This window comes from Garra rufa, chromosome 10, assembly GCF_049309525.1.
Source record: "Garra rufa chromosome 10, GarRuf1.0, whole genome shotgun sequence".
NCBI lineage: Eukaryota > Metazoa > Chordata > Actinopteri > Cypriniformes > Cyprinidae > Garra > Garra rufa.
The window spans coordinates 9,094,374-9,114,929 of record NC_133370.1 but is presented as its reverse complement, the minus strand read 5'-3'; the positions used below and the strand labels follow the sequence as shown (position 1 = coordinate 9,114,929).

The window sequence follows — 20,556 nt, the reverse complement described above, 5'->3', positions numbered from 1 at the left end:
TGAAAGACGTCTCTAATGCGCTGCATTTATTTCACAGAAATACATTAAAAACAGTAATATGTGTGCCAATTTTGGGCGGCACTGAACGTAAACAATGCCACTGAACCAAACCAAACTCGAATATTTGCTGTTTATCGCTGCTGAAAATGATCAATTAGTGTCATGTTTTGGGCTGTACTAATCATTCAGACCAGGACAAAAACATTTGGAGTACTACAGAGAGCCAAAAGTTATAACAAATCGAGGAAAAGAGTTCAAAAAACTGTCTGAGGAACAAAAGGAGTTTGTGGTTGGCCAAACTGAACCAGGATTTCTAAGAATCTTGACAACGTTCGTGATTGTTTTTATCATTTCTGGTCAGGTATGTGAAATATTAGACTGATATCTTAATTAATACTGCTTGTATAATACTGCTTGTTTTTTTTTTCCCCCAAGCCATTTCCCACCTGAACCACACTTAACACACCTCAGTACTGGTGTATCAACTCACATACCTTTTGTATATATAGCACATTTGCACATTCTAGTTCTGTCTATGGACATCTTTTTTTGTATTTTTATTACCATTGTTATTTATAATTTATTGTATATTCTTTTATAATAATATTGTTTTACTACCTTAACTTTATGTATGTCTGCTATGTTTGTACTTTCTGTACTGGAAGCTCCTAACACCAAAACTAATTCCTTGTGTGTGTGAACACACTTGCCAATAAAGCTCTTTCGTATTCTGATTCTGATTACCACCTATTAGGTGGTATTACATTTCATTTAATTGCAGTTAACATGCAATTACATGTCCAAAAACTTTAAATCAAGTTTGTACTTACCTATCCAAAATCTCATCCAGGCTTAATTCCACATTGAAGAATAAGATGGGTAGCATATGTGAGTAATAATGTTATGAATGATTTATTGTCTAAAAGTAGACTGAATTGCACCTATTATTAAACTAAAGGCTGTTTTGTATTTTTAAGCATCCCCTGGATAAAGCAGGTGAGCCATGGCAGAGAGCACTGGTGCAGATAGTTTCATTGGACTGTACTGTGGCATTTGGCCCAAACTTCATCAAAGTCACTTTTGCTGTTAGCAGTTGTGTATAAATACACAAAGACATAATTGAGAATTTCAAAATAAGGTTCACTGACTGCCTCCGTGTCCATTTATCCTAAAAAGTCCTAAAGCAACAAACCAAGGAAATGTCCTACAAGCACCAGATAATTAAAGTGATAAACCAGAAGTACATGTGAAAATTTGTATTTATTGCATACAAAAAAGTCAAACAACATTGAGTTTTAAAGAGTGGAGCAAAGTAAACCTGTTTTCCATTAAACATAAATCCTAAAGGTACAATATGAAACAACAAAAAGTAGGAAAAAATATATTTTGACGACTGTGTAAGGTGTAAGCAGTTTAAGGGATAGTTCACCCAAAAATGAAAATCACCCCATGATTTACTCACCCTCAAGCCATCCTAGGTCAATGCAATTATAGTTATTTTAAAAAAATGTCCCATCTCTTCCTAGCTTTATAATGCAAGTGAATGGATGTTAAGATTTTAAACTCCAATAAAGTGCATCCATCCATCATAAAATGTACTACACACGTACTACGCTTCAAGGGGGTTAATAAAGGTCTTCAGAAGTGAATCAATGCATTTGTGTAAGAAAAATATTCATATTTAAAACTTTCTCTACACCAGTTAGCAAAATCTCAAGATTACGGTTTATAAAGTTTTAAATATGGATGTTTTTTTCCTACACAAATGCATCAGTTTGCTTCAGAAGGCCTTTATTAAAGGAGTAGTTCACTTCCAGAACAAAAATTGTCATCCAAGATGGTCATGTCTTTCTTCTTCAGTCGTAAAGAAATTACGTTCTTTGAGGAAAACATTCCTCTCCATATAATGGACTTGTATGGTGCCCCCAAATTTTAAACTTACAAAATGCAGTTTCAATGCAGCTTCAGTCTTATCTAGCAAAACGATTGGCTGTTTTATATTTTTTTTTTAAAAAGTACACTTTATATACTTTTTAACCTCAAATGCTTGTCTTGTCTAGGTCTGCGTGAACTGTTTTTTCTGGCTCAAGACAGTTAGGGTATGTCCCATCTCATATTCTCCTCCAACTTTAAAATCATCCTACATCGCTGAAGAAGTCTGAACCGGAAAAAAACAGAGTTCACACAGACCTATAGACAAGATGAGTGTTTGAGGTTAAAAAGTATATCAATTGTTATTTTTATTTTTATTTTTTTAGAAAATAATTGCTAGAAAATCCGATTTCTTGGCTGGGATCGTTTTGAGCCTTTTGAAGCTGCATTTAAACTGCATTTTAAAGGTTTAAACTCGGGGGCACCATAGAAGTCCATATGGAGAGAAATGTTTTCCTCAAAAAACATAATTTCTTTACAACTGAAGAAAGACAGTCATGAACATTTGACTTTTTTTGTTCTGGAAGTCTCCTTTAAACCACCTAAGCTGTGTGGAGTACTTTTTATGATGGATAGACACACTTTTTTGGGCTTCAAACTCTCAACGGCCATTCACGCCCTTTTTAAAGCTTGGAAGAGCCAGGACATTTATACATATATATATATATATATATATATATATATATATTAAGGGTGAGTAAATCATAATTTTCTTTTTTGGGTGAACTCTCTCTTTAAAGTTGCCCTTGACCTCCATTGTGTTTTTTTCCCCACCACTATGAACGTCAATGGCTACTGTCAACTGTTTTTGTTTTTTGTATATTTGTGTGTTCAAACGAGAAAATAAAACTCATTCAGGTTTGGAAAATGAGAGTGCGTAAATTAAAAATTTTGGGTGGACTGTCCCTTTAAGTGAACGATTATTCTCCATAATGTAATAATATTAGAAACATGCCTCCTTTTTAGTTCTCAGTGTTTGAGCCATTTATATCTCCAAACACTCTTAGCCAGATTACAGTGAACCTTTGCTCTATAAACTGTATCAGCGCTGTAACTGCATCTCACTGGCGCTCCTCATCTCTGTATGTTCACTGTGTAGCCTGTGAGCTCAGATTGTCTGAATAAGCCTTGAGCACAGTGTTTCCAGGCAAACCCTGAATGCCAGTCGGAGGGTTGTCATGGCAACAGAGTCAGGCCAACTGCACTTGGAATGCCTGGAGACCTTGAACACTTCAGCCGTGCCGAACATCTTATCTGGTAACCAATGTCAAATACAGCTGCGCATTGAAATCAAACTCCAACAGGAAAGATAAAATACCAAATGAGATCTCTTCAATATCTCAGCTGATTCTCTGACAGCAAAGAGATTCATTAACAAGCACATTCATTTTTCTCTTTGAGAAAAAGAACCAAGTGAGCTTAAATGCCTTCCAAAAGATCTTGATGTCTTGCACTGTACTCAGATTTCCCAAGATACTAAAGTCTGTGATGTGAACAAAGACAATTTAAAATGAACTCAAACATTTCAAATTAAATTCTTCTGTCTTGTATATTTAAATTATTTAATTGAAACCCCCTGCTAACGGTTATGCAAAAGAAAGTTTTGTCTGACTACATTTGCTTCCTTTACGATTCAGGGTTCATACAGATACTGTAAAATGAAATTCCAGGACTTTTTTGATTTTCAAGGACTTCAATCAGAGATATCACGTCTTCAGCAACATTTACCGACACTGTCAGTACTACTACTTGCTTAGTTCATTTGTTTTCTGACATTAACTGAAATAAGTGAAAAGGGTATTGTTTTTTGAATTGCATGAAAAGATGTGCTTATTGACTAAATTAAAGACTTCATAGATTCAATGTCTATCATTAATTCAAGCACTTTTCACTTCTAGAATAAAAATCTCCTGGTAATTTACTCACTCCATGTCATCCAAGACGTTCATGTCTTTCTTTCTTCAGTCAGAAAGAAATTACATTTTTTGAGGAAAACATTCCAGGATTTTTCTCCATATACCGGACTTCAATGGTGCTCAACAGATTGAAGGTTAAAAAAAAATGTAGTTTCAATGCAGCTTCAAAGGGCTCCACACAGTCCCAGCCGAGGAACAATGGTCTTATCTAGAGAAATGATTGGTCATTATCTTAAAAATATCTATATTTATACACTTTTTAACCACAAAAGCTCATCTTGTATAGCTCTGCGATGCATACTCTGTGCACTCCGGTTCAAGACAGTTAAGGTATGTCAAAAAACTCCCACATCATTTTCTCCTATAACTTCAAAATTGTCCTACATCGCTCTTTCAGCTTTTTTGGTAAAGGGCCTTTTTGTAAATCATCTTTGCACATTCACTTTTGAAAAAAGTTTTGAATGATTTTGAAGTTGGAGGAGAAAATGAGATGGGAGTTTTTCAACATACCCTAACTATATTGCACAGAATATGAGTATTTGAAATTAAGAAGTATATAAATTGTAATTTTTTTTAGAAAATAACTGATCGTTTCGCTAGATAAGACCATTAATCCTCGGCTGGAATCATGTAGAGCCCTTTGAAGCTGCACAAAAACTGCACTTTTAACCTTCAATCCGTTGAGCACCATTGAAGTCTATTTGAGTGCATTTTACAAGAAAATAAAATTCCAGTCTATTTCAAAAATTGAACATTTACTGTGTCACCTGTCACTTCTTAGTAATTATTTGTGAGAATTAACTAGCAATTTCTGAGTGAAAGTCTTTTCAAATCCTACACCCATTTTTTCAGTGTATTTCGGTTAAAAAAAGAGAAAGGAATGAGAAATATTCTAATAAAGATCTTTATTCAGTTTTAAATAGGCCAACAAACCGTAAAAATACATACAGTTCAATAAAATGACAAATCAGCTCCTTGTGTGCATCTCAGCCTCTTGGGATACGGTTGTAAATTGTCCTCAAAACAAAATGGAAAACATGGATGACTTGCAGGTGTGGAAAAAAGTAGCTTGTTTGGTAGCTTTTTTTCCTTTTCCAAATTAGTTGATCCTGAGTCAGTCAGTATGAGACGGACACCAGCACTCACTAGCCTCCAGGCAGCGTAAAAGCAAAGTCCAGATCACGATATCCCAACGTAGGACGTGCCGTCAACTCGTGGAGCGATAATGCAAAAGAAACGGCGCAAAAAAAAAATCATTCAACTATTCACCCTATATCCCAAATAAAACAAACGCTTCAGTGATGCAAAAAAAAAAAAAAAACACAAAAGATTAAATAAGATTCACTTAGGAGGACAACACAGGAATTGCTTAAAAAAATATTAAAATAAACTCAGCTCAACAGAAAAGACGACATCCACTCGCCAACCTAACCGATTACGTCTGACTATATTGATTCTCTGATAGGCTCCTATATCGTGGAACAAAGAAATACATAATTTCAATAATTTAAAGTGACACTATAAGTTAAATAATGCAGATTTTAAGCACACTGTAGAATTTAGGCCTCAGCATATTTTGTAATGTTTATATTGATTTTTATATCAATCTTTAGTCTTTTAGCTTAGTGCTTCCTAAAGATAGCTCACCCAAAAATGTCATTTACTCACCCTTACTTGTTTTTTGAAGAATTGTGGTGACTATTGACTTCCATTTCTCAAAACATCTTATGTTTTAAAAAAGAAAGTCAGTCATACGGGTTTGAAACTACAAGAGTGCGTTAAAAGGCAGAATTATCTTTTTTTTTTGGGTGAACTGTTCCTTTAAATGTAATTACTACTCAAATGATAAACTCACACCTTGCCCACAAACGATTTATTGCTGGGGTGCTCAGATGTGCTTAAAAGGCCAAAAAAGTGTGATCAGCAAAGTCATAATCTCTAAGAAAACTCAAAATAATCAGTGTTATTTAACAAAACGCCTCATTCAAAGTATTACTGTTTAATTCAGTCACGCTTGATTGTTTTTTGTCCTTTTTGAAGTAACTTTCACAGAGCTATCTGAAAGCGCAAAGCAAAGAAATAATAAAAGACTAGACTGGAGAAAGCCTGACGGCCAGCACAATTATGACATGGAGGGAAAACAACATAATGCTTAATAAAACAAAAAACTCATTTTAGTCCTTTTAGGAAACAAAAATGGCCATCTGAGTGAGTGTAAATGCAGGGCGCATGCCTTAACGTTTCCACTTTCAGGGGTGATGCTGATGAAGACGAGGATGAAGGTGAGAATGGGAATGTCGTCATGATTCCTCGTTTCCTGAGTCGTCCTCGTCATAGCAACAGTCCTCGCCATCCTCATCCTCCAAGTCCTCATCATCATAGTAATCGTCGTATAAGAGGTCGGACCCCTCGTCCAGTGCGGGGGCCCGCGTGCGAACGCAATACTCTGCCAGGGTGGTGGGAACTTTCACTCCGTCCCGTTCTGCCTCGGCTTTAGTGGCCAGAACCTGTTTTCTGTAAAACACACAAACACTTCGTGAAATGGGACTGAATGAATATTTGGCTTCACGTTTGTGACCCTAGACCACAAAAACAGTCATAATGGTCAATTTTCTGAAAGCTGAGTAATTTTCATTAATGTATGGTTTGTTAGGATAGGACAATATTTGGCTGAGATACAACTATTTGAAAACCTAGTATCTGAGGGTGCAAAAAATGAACATACTGAGAAAATCGCCTTTAAAAAGTTGTCTAAATGAAGTTCTTAGCAATGCATATTACTAATTAAAAATTAAGTTTTGATATGATATATTATGGTAGGAAATTTACAAAATATCTTCATGAAACATGTAAATACAGTATGTCAAAATTTTTGAACAGTAAGATTTAAATGTGTTTTTTTTTATTTGATCCAAAGTGAGGTAAAAACAATACAATTTTGAAATATTTTACTATATAATATAACTGTTCTCTATTCTCGATTTCAAAGCTGAATTTGTAGCATCCTAACTCTAGTCACATGATTCTTCAGAAATCATTCTAATATTCTGATTTGCTGTTCAAAAATATTTAGTATTATTATTAAAGTTAAAAAAAAAAGCTGAGCAGAATTTTTTCAGGTTTCTTTTATGAATAGAAAGGTCAGAAGAACAGCATTTATCTGAAATAAAAATCGTTTGTAACATTATAAATCATCATTTTTAAGCAATTTAAAGCATCTTTGCTAAATGAAAGTAATTTCTATCATTTCAGACTTAAAAAAAATATACTGACTCTAAGTTTTTGAACGGTATAGTGTATAAATATACAAAAGCTTTTTATTTCAGATAAATGCTGATCTTCGGATTTTTCTGTTCCTCAAAAAATCCTGAAAAAGCACTCAACTGTTTTAAATACTGATAATAAAAATGTTTCTTAAGTAGCAAATCAACATTATAAAATGATTTCTGAAGGATCATGTGACACTGAAGACTGGAGTAATGATACATGCAATTTAACTCTGATCACAGGAATAAATTACATTTTGAACAGTTCTTTTAAATAGTAAAAATATTTCACAATATTTTTTTCTGCATTTTTTTTAGCCTTGGTGAGCAGAAGAGCAGTGGACATTCATGTAAACATGTTTTCCATTTGCTTTCCTCATATTACAGTTTGTGCTAATCAACAGCGCACCAGATTCTATCCAAAAGCATTGACTTCGCTTGAACTGCAGCTGAAATATTAACCATGTAGCTTCCGCCAGACTCATCTGTCTTAGGCAGTGGGACATATTGACATTTTATGTCATATTAGTTCTTCATATGAACTCTAGCCCTGAGGTCTCAAGAAGCCAAGGCTGAGAAATAAACAACCGATGTCCTAAAGGAGGGGATCTGATGCAAGTCAAATTTTCCAAATCAGATGGTTGAAAACATGAATTGCAACATGCAATAGACAGATTGCCAAGAGGAGATAAACAGTCACTCGTGTTTCAGTGACTCATTCGACCACAGGAGGGCACCACTGATCCAGAAAATAAATCAAAAATCTTTATAGAAGGGTTTTCCATTAGCTAAAGTGTTGCTTCACTCCAGGCCATCTGATAGAGCCATTAAAATGCAACCAGCTTTAAACAAATAAACATTAAGGAGGCATGATCTGTATTTTTGTACGGTAATTTATGTTACCTAATGATTTCTGCGTATTCCCGGTCTTTTCCTTTGCTGTCTCTCCATTTGCGGTACATGACGGAGGCGTCCACGTTGGCTGGAGAAAACGTGTTGGGCTCGTTCAGTAGAGAGATGACACTCAACAGTATAGTTCTGAAAGACAAAACAGATACACTGTGTTATAATGCCATTACCTTAAAGCTCATCAGCCGCAAAGCTGCTTTGTGTTGCATTTTCCTAAAGATTTCAGGAGTTTTTACATAAGAGGACCATTGTTTATCCACTGCTTACAGCTACACTAGTGCACTCACATTTGTAAGGATGTACAGTATTCTGAACCAATTTGGCAAGACAACAAGTGTTCACAGGGAAAGTAATTTATTTTGAAGCAAAATCATTCTTATAGCCATTTATTGTCAAAGTCCAAAAATACATTTTCAAGAAACCAAAACCAATAAACAAAACTTAATGGCATTAAAAAAAAAACAACAATTATTATTATTATTAGCTACTGTTAGGATATACAATTAATCAATATATTTGTGTGATTTTATTCTTTATTTTAGTTATTAATATGTAAAACAAAAACAAAAATAGCAGGTCCTGCACATAAGTTATTTTTTAGAAATTGACAAATTATTGTTTTTTTTTACATATCAATATTAAAATTGGATTTAATTAGTTATTATTAGAAAGTTCACTACTGTCGTTCAAAAGTTTGGGACCGCTACTTTTTTTTTTGTTGTTGTTTTTTAAAAGAAGTCTCCTGTGCTTGTCAATTTGAGCTAAAATGCAGAAAAACTGTAATATTGTGAAATATTATTAGAATTTTAAAATTACTACTTTTACTATTAAAATTACTATTACTTCATCCGTGCTGAATAAATTATTATTATTATTATTATATTAATATTCAAAAAAATAAAGAAAAATATATTACTGACCCCATCATTTTGAATATATTGTGTATATTGTTACAAAACATTTTTATTTTGAATAAAAGCTGTGCTTTTTAACTCATTTCTTAAAGAATCATAAAAAGAATCCATGAAATAAACATGAAAATGATACAAAATGTTTTGCACAGTATGTTGTAGTTATTGCAAAAACAAAGCAAGTTCTTTGAAGAACAAAAAGACATTATAAAGAACAACTGGCATGTGTTTCAGCTTGCACAGATCTATTCTGACATATAGTATCAGATTTTTTCAAACTTGTTTTGCACTCAAAATAATTCATTAAACTGAACATCTGAACAGGGGAACACTGGGTTTTGACAGCATAAATGCAACATTTAGTCTGGGGTCAAAACTGATTGTACTGATCCGTTTCTGTGTACAACGACAGGTGCTCTTCAACAACACAACTGATGAACATGTGCTTCCTGGAAGACACTAGCTCTTCCACTGAAGCACAAAGCCCAGTGAAACAGGATACCAAACTAACTAGAACACACATCAGACTCGGGGGAGGAAACACACAAATACCCTGATCTCCACTGAGATGCTTTCCATAAAGGCAAGCAACAGGAAACTCATGAACAAAACCAGCCAGGTCACTCTTCCTATAACTCTGTTAGTGAGAAAACAGGCGATCACTCTTCGTGACAACGACTGCTGAAGATCTAGCCTGTGGATCCCTGAGGGGAAATTCATGTGAAAACAAACCATTTCTCTATGGAAAGCTGTCAGAATAAGCTGCAAAGTGGACCAGAGCTTAAAGGTCTGGGTGTTAGGAGATGACTTCATACCTGACGTTCTGTGTGGGGTTCCACCTCTCTGAGGGAAGCTCTCCGCTCTGTGGATCATCTACTGGAGGATGCAGAATGGAGATGCACACGTCCCCGTTCTGCGAAAGCACATAGAGATTCATCAATCACAGGATCGTAATGCTTTCATGAAGCAAAACAAGCATCTGAGTAAACCCCTCGCCTCCACACCACTGCTGTGAGTACTCGAGTCAGAGCGAGACTTGTGAAAGGAGAAACAGCCTGTCAAAACTGAAGGACAGTCTCTGCGGAACGATGAAAAACTCACATGGACTCTGAAAAGGCCTTGTGCATGGAATGCATATATATTAAATTTAAGGAAATAATTTAAGGGTAGGCGGTATGACTGTATACAGTCAAACTAAAAATGATTCAGACACCAGATGTAATTTTAGATATTTTTTTACTATTGGGTGCAGGACACTATAGTTAATTTATGTAAGCACGAATAGCAAAATAAAGTAAACTGTGACATGTTATACCCAAAAACTACCAGTAAAACTGATAAAAATTTAGGACCAAAGATTTTATTTGATACCTTTCTATCAAAGTTACCTGATATTATCTAGATGAATTTGTACTGACAGTTCTCTCGAGTTCTCGTCATATTCTATGACCACTTTCCAAACTATAGCAAATAAACTGTGATAATGTGGGACATTTTGAAGGTGTCGGAGTAAATTTTGGTTTGACTAATTTGTGATTATCATGATTAATTTATTCTAACACAGTTTAACTTCTGAGTTCTTGTCATATTGTCTTACCATTTATCAAACTATTGTAAATAAACTGATAATGAAGGTGTCTGAGTAAATTTTGGTTTGAATGTAATTTGTTTGTGCTAATCAAGATGAATTTATTATGACTCAGTTTAACTCTTGAGATCTTGTCATATTTTATTACAATTTTCTAAACTATAACGAATAAACTGTGATAATGTGAGAAATTTTGAAGGTGTCTGAATACATTTTGGTTTTACTGTAATTCATTTGTGTTAATCAAGATGAATTTGTTCTGACAATTTAACTCTGAGGTCTTGTCATAATTTAATACCAATTTCCAAACAGCGAATAAACTGATAATGTGAGAAATTTTGAATGTTTAAGTTTTGGTTTGACTGTAATTAATTTTTATCAAGATGAATTTGTTCTGACACAGTTTAACTCTGAGGTCTTGTCATATTTTATTACAATTTTCCAAACTATAGCGAATAAACTGAAAATGTAAGAAATTTTGAATGTGTAAGTTTTGGTTTGACTGTAATTAATTTTTATCAAGATGAATTTGTTCTGACACAGTTTTACTCTGAGGTCTTGTCATATTCTATTACCATTTTCTAAACTATAACGAATAAACTGTGATAATGTGAGAAATTTTGAAGGTGTCTGAATACATTTTGGTTTTACTGTAATTCATTTGTGTTAATCAAGATGAATTTGTTCTGACAATTTAACTCTGAGGTCTTGTCATATTTTAATACCATTTTCCAAACATAGCGAATAAACTGTGATAATGTGAGAAATTTTGAAGGTGTCTGAGTAAATTTTGGTTTGACTGTAATTCATTTGTTATTATCAAGATAAATTTGTTCTGTTTATTTTATTAGCATTTTCCAAACTATAGTGAATAAACTGAAAATGTGAGAAATTTTGAAGGTGTAAAGTTTGGTTTGACTGTAATTCATTTTTATCAAGATAAATTTGTCCTGACAGAGTTTAACTTCTGAGTTCTTGTCATATTGTCTTACCATTTATCAAACTATAATGAATAAACTGATAATGTGAGAAAATCTGAAGGTGTCCAAGTACATTTTGGTTTGACTGTAATTCATTTGTGCTAATCATGATGAATTTGTTCTGACACAGTTTAACTCTGAGGCCTTGTCGTATTTTATTACCATTTTCCAAACTATGGTAAATAAACATTTGTTTGACTGTATATAAAAATTACTTCCTGTAAATTCAACCCCCAAATTTTTTATATAAATACATTACCATGTAGCAATGCTCTTTTTAGTGATAATAATTTTAATAATCCAATAATAAATGCACCAAATGTTTTGCAATTAAAAGATACTACTTGATCCTACTTGGTAACTGCCTTTTTTGTATGTAACTTGGAGAACAAAAAAAAGTGACAGTTCTTCCTCATTTTTAGGAGTTCAAATAATGTGCATGGCTTTCCCTTTTGACACAGTGCAGCTATTTAGATCATATCAAGAGCTCATATAATGTGTTGCTTTTCATATCTGTTCAGTGGCCAACAAAGGTTCATGTTTGCCAGCTGCATTAGACACAGAGCTTAACTGAGAAGGAAATCAGAAAGTCCAAAACAACAGACAACCCACATGCCACAGTACACAGTGTGAGGCCTAAAACAATCCTCTTACCTCATAGATGTTGGGGTGCCACATCTTGGTGAGGAATCTGAACGTGGGTGGGGAATAGGGGTAATCAATCGGGAACTTGATGCGAGCCTGCAAAACAAGACAAAAACAATGGTTAGGAGCATCAAGACAGACTTTGACTTATGTATGTGTGCTTATTAAATATTACAGCTAAATTGATTATGCATTCAGCTGCCAATAAGGCTGTTTTTACACTTGTTTCATTGTTTGGTCTGAACTGAAAGGTTTGATTTCAACCCCCTCACCCGCTGGTCTCTTTTTACAATGTACTTGTGTTTGAGTACAACAGATGTAGCACAAGAGATGTGAAAAATGCAAGCTGCTTTATTTAGAGACATGCAACCATGTTCGTGACACCTCCAAATATGACTATCGTCTTAAAAAGGACCACCTTCATACAATATGAATCAGCAGCTATGCATTTACTTATGAAAACAATTGTAAAAAATGTAATGTTATATGAAAAATATCTCATTTCTATTAAGTTAGCATTGTTTTCTACCCAGAATTATAGTACAGACCTATGAATCTGAAGAAATTCAGTCTTTAGAAATCAGAATGGTACAGTAAAAAAAAGTTTTTTAGATTATTATTAATACATTTCCCCAAAGCAGCCCCCATTTTCCTAAAGCAAACCAAACCCTGACATTAAATGGACTTGGGCCTACAACAAAAGCTCTAGTGTGAAAGCGTTTTGCCATGTTAAAAACATTCTTCAAATTCTCTCACCCCCCCAAAAATCATTCTAGTGCTGCTTGACAAAACGATCAACATCACAGTGTTGTCGGCCGGTACGGCGCAGAGAGATTTCTTATATACGGCGGCTTTGGAGGATTCTGTCTCGGGGTGAGCGCAGGACAGCTGCTCTTAATAGGATTGGAGACGCATCACATTGCAGGAGAACAGTGCAGATGGACAGGAGGGAAAATCTGAGAGAAAACACACAAATGGACTTCGAGCTGGAAAACCAGGAAGTGGGACAAATCATTTTTTGGCACGAAAACAACTAGGTTAAACAGCCGTTACGCAAGAGATATGCCCTCCATCTCGATTCAATACAGACCTAATTATTTTAACGTCTCGTGGCAAAACTGCCCTTGAAAGATTTTAGGCTGCTACTTTTGAAAGTGGACATACTGGCATGTGCATTCAACTATACTAATTTGAATGACTGTATTAAACAGGATTAGGTCATTGACTCAACCTAATGTTATTCCAAAACTGTAAGACATTCTTCCATTAAACACAAATCTGAATCTAAATGTACATATTGTTCTGACCCATACAATAAAAAGTAAATGGGGATTGATGCTGTTGAGCCTTACAAATAGAAAAAAACACCATGAAAACAATCCATATGGCTCTATAGCAAACAAAGCCATACAATAGCTTTTGTGTGAGTAACAGACCAAAATATAAGTCTTTATTCACTAAAATGTCTTGTTTGTGTTGAAGTCAAATCCCATTTGCTTATATTCAAATATGGTAAGTAAAAACTGTGTGATGCCAAATGGAATTATCGTCTTTAGGATGCAAAACGATTAGTCATGATTAATCAATTCAAAATAAAAGTTTATGTTTACATACTATTTGTGTGTGATGTGTATATTTATGTATATGGGTCAAAGATGTTAAGATGTCCATGTCAAAAGAAATTTACAAAAGTGATTTTATGTTCAAAGAAAAATGTGCATACTTTTAAGGTTTCAAAAGTTTTTGGAGAATAAAATGTCAAAATTTGGTTGAAATAATGTTACACTGTCATTCAGTGTAACCATATTTATGTAAAAAAATCAACATGTTTACTCTGACTTGTACATGTCAAAATATATAAAAGAAAAGGGAGCATATTAAACTTTATTGTGTTTTAAAATTAGTAAAAAAAATGCTTACTGATAAATGGGCAAAACCTAGGATAGAGGGAAATTCTGAAAATGTAGAATTACAACTAATTAGTATTCGGGGTGAAAGTAATTAGTCTTTTAATATGTCATAAAAAGTTTTTTTGTAAATATGCCTACACTAAATGACATTTTAGTGGGTGTCTTCTGTAAATTAGGGAAAAATGTATATTTATTTTTTGCTCAGGAAAACAAAAATGCAAATAAATAAACGTTTTATTTTTAACTTTAAATCGTCTTTGGCCCATATATAAATACACACATGTATATATTTTTTTAAATACTTGTATGTATTACATGTATTTGCATGTAAACAATTGTATATAATTTATATTATATATAAATATTTTACATATAAATCAACATATTTTACCTTAATATATACATGTGTGTGTGTATTTATATATACACAATAAAAATACCCAGTACACAAACATAGTATGTAAACAAACTTTTAAGATTATTTTTAATCAATTAATCATGACTAATCATTTGCAGCCCTAATTATATTTACTTTTTCGTGTCACAAAACCATTGTATGGCTTCTGAAGACCTGAAATACAGCACATACAAGTTCAAACGTTTGGGTTTGGTACGATTTTATGTTTTTGAAAGAAGCCTCTTCTTTTCCAAGGCCGCTTTTATTTGTTCAAAAATACAGTAATATTGTGAAATATTATTGCAACTTAAAATAACAGTTTTCTATTTTCAATATTAATATATTTTAAAATATTATTTATTCCTGCTTAAATTTCAGTGTCACATGGTCCTTCAGAAAGTATTCTGAATTGGGACTCTTATTGGCATTTCTTCTTATTATCGATGTCGAAACCACCATTCGATTTTTATTTATGCATTTTATTTTTTACTTTAGGATTACAAAGTTCAAAAGAACAGCATTTATTTAAAATAGTCATCTCTGGATTTAAATGTCTTTACTGTCACAATGCATCCCTGCTGATATCAGCATTAATTTCTTAAGAAATTTTTTTTTTTAAACTTTTGAATAATAGTCATGTGAATGACTTCCACCGTGGTTTTGTTCACTCAACAGCATCCATCAGCACTTCCCCTTTTTACGTTCCAAGTAAGAACGTCCGTTGTAAAGGTTACGGTAAGTAAATGACATAATATTCATATCTGGCTGAATTGACCTTTCAAAGGAAGCACATAACTATTTCTGATAAGCTTGGCACGGCTGGTTTGAGGTTCTCGGCTGACTATGAGATCTTGAAAATGTGCCAGCAGAATACTCAATAACATTGTTGTTCCTGTGAACAGACAACGTGTGCGAATAATTTCCCCTTTCAAACAAAGCAGCAAGTCTCTGGCATGCAAATACACCCTTCACTGATTTATCCTCAAGCAGGGAGCAGTTACGGGTTTGAGTACCATGCCTTCGGGCTTCGCCAGGCTCGAGAGTTCAGTTTGTGACATTAATCAGGTTTCAACACGAGCTCACATCCTGACACACCAGTGAACAGTGACGCCACTGTATCTGCCAAACCCACTGTGTGTCTCTCGCTGTAAACAAAGGCAAGAAAAGTCATTGACCTACTTCAGATCGCTACACAACAGTTCAGGACCTTTCTTTATAATCTAGAGATGAACTAACATGAAGATGAATAATTTAATAAAGCTTCTGACATTATTAAGGTCATTAATTATAAACCATTCAGACTGGTGTGAAGGAACAGGTTTATCTGCTCTGGAGGAATGGGGTGAGAGCTCCTTACACTCATCCTTTGTTGGCATTATTCTATTTTTATAATTGTCATAATAACAATAAAACAGGTCAAAGGTGATGTCAACAACTAATACTAAATAAATGGCTGCTAATAAGGTCATGAACATTAGATTTTCAAAAATAAAATTAGTTTTTAACAAAAGAATTGAAGTAAAACTGATCTTGGTCAAATTATTTTTGAGTCAATAATGACTAAAAATATAATAATTTAAATCAGTATTGAGTTTAGAGCAATCATAAAGTGTATTAATAATATGATGAGATCAAATATGATCACGTTTATTTGTAATATGAACAATATTCTATGTACAAAGTCATGAAATCATCTCACCCTCCGTCCATCAGAATCACAATGAGTCAATGAGGAACAAAGAAACCAAACAAATGAGCTCCATTATCCTCAACAAAGACCCCAAAATCTCATCAAACCGACGTCTGGTGGAAAACACAAGACCTCAGATCATAATCAGACCTTAAATCAATTAAAACCCGTAATTATATCCAAATACGTCTAAAGAAAACAGACACAGGGGCACATAAAGAGATGGGGCTATCTAGAGCTGGTTCCAGTTCTAAATATAGACCCTAGCCATCTGTTCCTAAAAATAACACACATTTACTCCTTATAAATCAACCCCAGTCTTTACCTTGAAATATCCCCCTTCATAGTGAGTGTTTGGGGGTCCAAAAATCGCCACTTCCCAGTTGTAGAGATCAGCTTCATCCACTAAAGTGATCTTGAAACCCTCCACTGGTTCCTCCTGTAGAGACTTCATCTCCAGCATTAAAGCTTTCTGTGAGCTGGCGACCTGAGCACTGCTCTGTTGGGCCATTTCTGCTTTATTTCTACCCAACTTAGCTCAAAAAGTGGGGTTTGTTCCTCAAAAAGGGCGAAAAGTTGACAAGATGTGATGAGGCGATGAAAGCTGCTTTTCTTTCTTTGTCTGGAGTTGCTAGCTTAGCGAGGAAATGACAATGTCCTCAAAAAAGAGACTAATTTCGATCAAATAAAAAGTGTTGTTAACTATAAAGCATTATAAGTGTTTTTCCGTCGTCCATGAAAGTAAAAAAGGTTGTTTGGTTGTTTGTACGCGGAGTTTTGCCTGTCAGAAAAACAAAAAATCGCTCTCCGGGTTTGTTGTTTTTTTCGTAGCTGAAGGCTAGCCGTGAAAATCCACTTCGACTCAACACTAATCCTCTCTAACGGGAGGTTTTGGTTAAATAAGTAAATTCAGATGTCTGAATGTACAAAAAGACAGTCTACGCTTGAATTGTGTGCCAAGCTGATCCGTCGAGAAGCAAAAATTGGCGTGAACTAGTAAACGTGTAGGAGAGTGGCGAGTTATGAGTCGATGTCCTGGATGCGTCTTTCCTCAATTCCAATGGGGTCGCGGTGCATCATGGGTGCAGTAGTTTTACCGAAACACTTTACACTGTAAACATGTCTACATTAACAGACAACATTCCAGTTGTTTGACTAATACCAACCCCTCTTATAATTAGTCTAACCAAATAATTAGCTAAAATGGTGTTATTTATGCACATATGTGACCCTCGACCACAAAACCATCTCTTAAAATAGCAAAGGTATATGTGTAGCAATAGGCAAAAATACATTGTATGTGTCTAAATGATATTCCATGATGATATTTAGTCAATTTCCTACCTCAAACATATCAAAACTTAATTTTTAATTAGTATTATGCATTGCTAAGAACTTCATTTGGACAACTTTAAAGGCGATTTTCTCAATATTTAGTTTTTTTTTTTTTGCACCCTCAGGTTCCAGATTTTCAAATAGTTGTATCTCCGCCAAATATTGTCCTATCCTAATAAATCATAGATCAATTGAAGATTTTAGATGATGTCTAAATCTCAATTTTGATGTCTAAATCTCTTATGACTGGTTTTGTGGTCACATATTAGCCTGTTTTTTTTTTCTGTAGGCCTATAGGAGAGAGTAGGCCTCTCTGTACCTTCCCTTTAGTCTTGGCGTCAACGTTTTTTTTAAAATGTATGCTGTTATTGCCGAGCAAAATGTATTGAACGCAAGTATACATTTATGTTCAAATAAACCAAACAAATAAACCTTCATATCATCCATTATCCCAAACAAAGACAGACAAATCTCATCAAATCAACATGAGATGAAAAAACAGGGCATGACATGATTAAATCAACCTTTAAATCAATCACTGATCTGAATTATATCAGTTATAATTCAGATCAGTTTACAAAGAACCTTTAGCTTTTTTCAGATTTTTTTCCCTTCTTTTATTAGTATTTTAAAAGAAAATGTATGTTTTTTTGTTTAGCAGCTATCTCATATGCTGTTTCTTTGGCTTCAGTGAATATCTCGAATGTCTAATCTAGTTAACAGACTGTCTCTCTTACTCTGATTATATCCACTGGCTGTTTATTATTAATCTCTGTTGCATAATCAATCAAAACTACTGCCTTTTGTCCAGAGGTAAGGCAGTAACAATAAAAGTCAACCAAGATCAGCTGTGGTGAGGTCTGTTGCCGCATACTGTATACATGCATTTATACATGGCTATTAGGGAAATAACAATATTGATCTATTCAATCTAAATCTCATCTGAAGTCCATAAGGTACATTAGATCAGTCGTCATTACTCTTATGTTTCTCATCACGTGGAAGAGCCCGAAGCAATCATCTCTCTGACGTATCTCCTCCTGATATGCTGTCAGTTATCTGATACAAGCACAGGACAGCATGGCATCAGGAACGCACTGGATAGTCTGATTGGATAGTCAAAGGACAGTCTGTTAGTCCCTGACGCAGTTAGGATTTGATGTTAAGGAATTTTATAATAATGTAGGCCTACCTGTATTACACACATCAGTACATTTGTCAGTAGCATGATCTGTGTATTGTATTGTAGGACTGTTTTTAATATATATATATGATCAAGTGCAGTAAAAAAGAGTAATCATTAAATCATTCAACCGATTCGTTCAAACAGCTTATGAATGGGTCACTGGGTCACTGATCATTAATCATTGACTCACTCGATTCATTCAAAACACAAATTCATTCAGTAACTAAACACCACTGTGTTGCTGATTAGCAACTGTTCTTCTGTGGATTGGTTTGGATCTGTTTTTGTAAACAAAATATAGCAAAAAAGAAAATATTAACTCTAAAATATTCCTAATATTACTTATTATTAACTGTTGTATCAATATTTTGTTTACGATCGCTCTAAAAATAGGCTATTCGGAAAAACGGCACTCTTATTTGTGTGATATTGCTTATCTCAACACGCTTTCTGCTGGTAGTGTATTACTCAAGGGCACACTGCTGATAAAATGTATTTTCAAGGACTCTGCGGGCCCTGAATCAACCTTATTAAGGCTCAGCCAACATTTGTGGGAATTGTTAGTAGTTAATAGCACAAAAAACCACTCACAAAATGCAAATACACGTTTGTCACATGATAACGGTTGCTACTCACACTCAGTATCTTGGAAAAAGCCAATTTTATAAATTTTATACAGATAAATAAATACATTTCTACATTTACAATTAAAATATTTATGATTTTATAAGTGATCTGTTTGAATCACATCTGAAGTTTCATAGGTCCTATTAAAATTTACTTAGACAAAATGTATGCACTGTAGGTCTTAGACAGAAATGATTTCATCTCACATTAATAAAAACATATGTGACCCTGGACCACAAAACCAGTAATACGGGTAATTTTATTTTTTTAATTGAGATTTATACATTATCTGAAAGCCAAATAAATAAGCTTTCCATTGATGTTTGAATATCTGGAATCTGAAGGTTCAAAAAAAAAAAGAAAAAAAAAAGAAAAAAATTGAGAAAATCATTTTTAAAGTTATCGAAATGAAGTTCTTATCAATGCATATTACTAATCAAAAATCAAGTTTTGATATATTTATGGTAGGAAATTTACAAAATATCTTCATGAAACATGATCTTTACTTAATATCTTAATGCATTTTTGGCATAAAAGAAAAACATCAACAATTTTGACCCATACAATGTATTGTATTTGGTTTTGTGGTCCACTGTCACATATGGTGTGTAAATTAAATTTAAAGAAACAATCTGGGTGTTTTAACAAATGTAATGCTTGAAAAACAAACAGTTTAATTCTTTATTGGAAATGAATTTTAGACACTTTAGTGCAAGTGAGTAAAGCCACTTTGATAATTTTCCATATCTGGTCATGATGAAGTTACTTATAATACAGTATCAGTACAAATGTAGGCTATACTAGATAAGGGAGTAATTTGAGATAAGTAAAGCCTATAACAGAGGTTAATCGTGACTCTTTTTGTTTGTTTAGTTAAAATCATAAACAAAATGTTTAGTGAACATGCCAATTGTTTGTTCTTTTTCTTCTCACACATCACAGAGTGATAATGAATGATGATGAATTTTTCTATGAATGATCCCCAAAAATAAAAACTTTGAATGAACTATTTTATTTGTGATTACAAGATCATCTAGGCATTACCTACCATAATATAAACATTTGGCAATGTAAGGCCAATATAGCAAATAATAAATATTTAATACTAATGTTTAATTAATTGTATTATTTGTTTATATTGTTAATAATTAAATAAAGTTTTTAAAAAAATAGGTAACCTCTATTTTGCATCCGGTTAAAGGGCTTTTATTGTGAAATGTGGCACATCCGGCGCTGCCTTCGTTTTTTGCCCGACAGATGAAAA

General features: G+C 33.8%; 1 protein-coding gene across 1 annotated transcript; it reads right to left on the bottom strand.

Annotated features, from left to right (window-relative positions):
* Nucleotides 1–4,736: 4,736 nt before the first annotated feature.
* On the bottom strand, nucleotides 4,737–17,182 carry cdc34b (cell division cycle 34 homolog (S. cerevisiae) b). Its single transcript, XM_073848551.1, has 5 exons — nucleotides 16,470–17,182; nucleotides 12,157–12,243; nucleotides 9,750–9,847; nucleotides 8,018–8,152; nucleotides 4,737–6,362 (listed from the first exon to the last, which is right to left on the bottom strand). Exons 1-5 carry the CDS (start codon nucleotides 16,653–16,655, stop codon nucleotides 6,149–6,151), a joined length of 720 nt encoding a protein of 239 aa, XP_073704652.1. The 5' UTR covers nucleotides 16,656–17,182; the 3' UTR covers nucleotides 4,737–6,148.
* Between the last annotated feature and the right edge of the window lie 3,374 nt (nucleotides 17,183–20,556).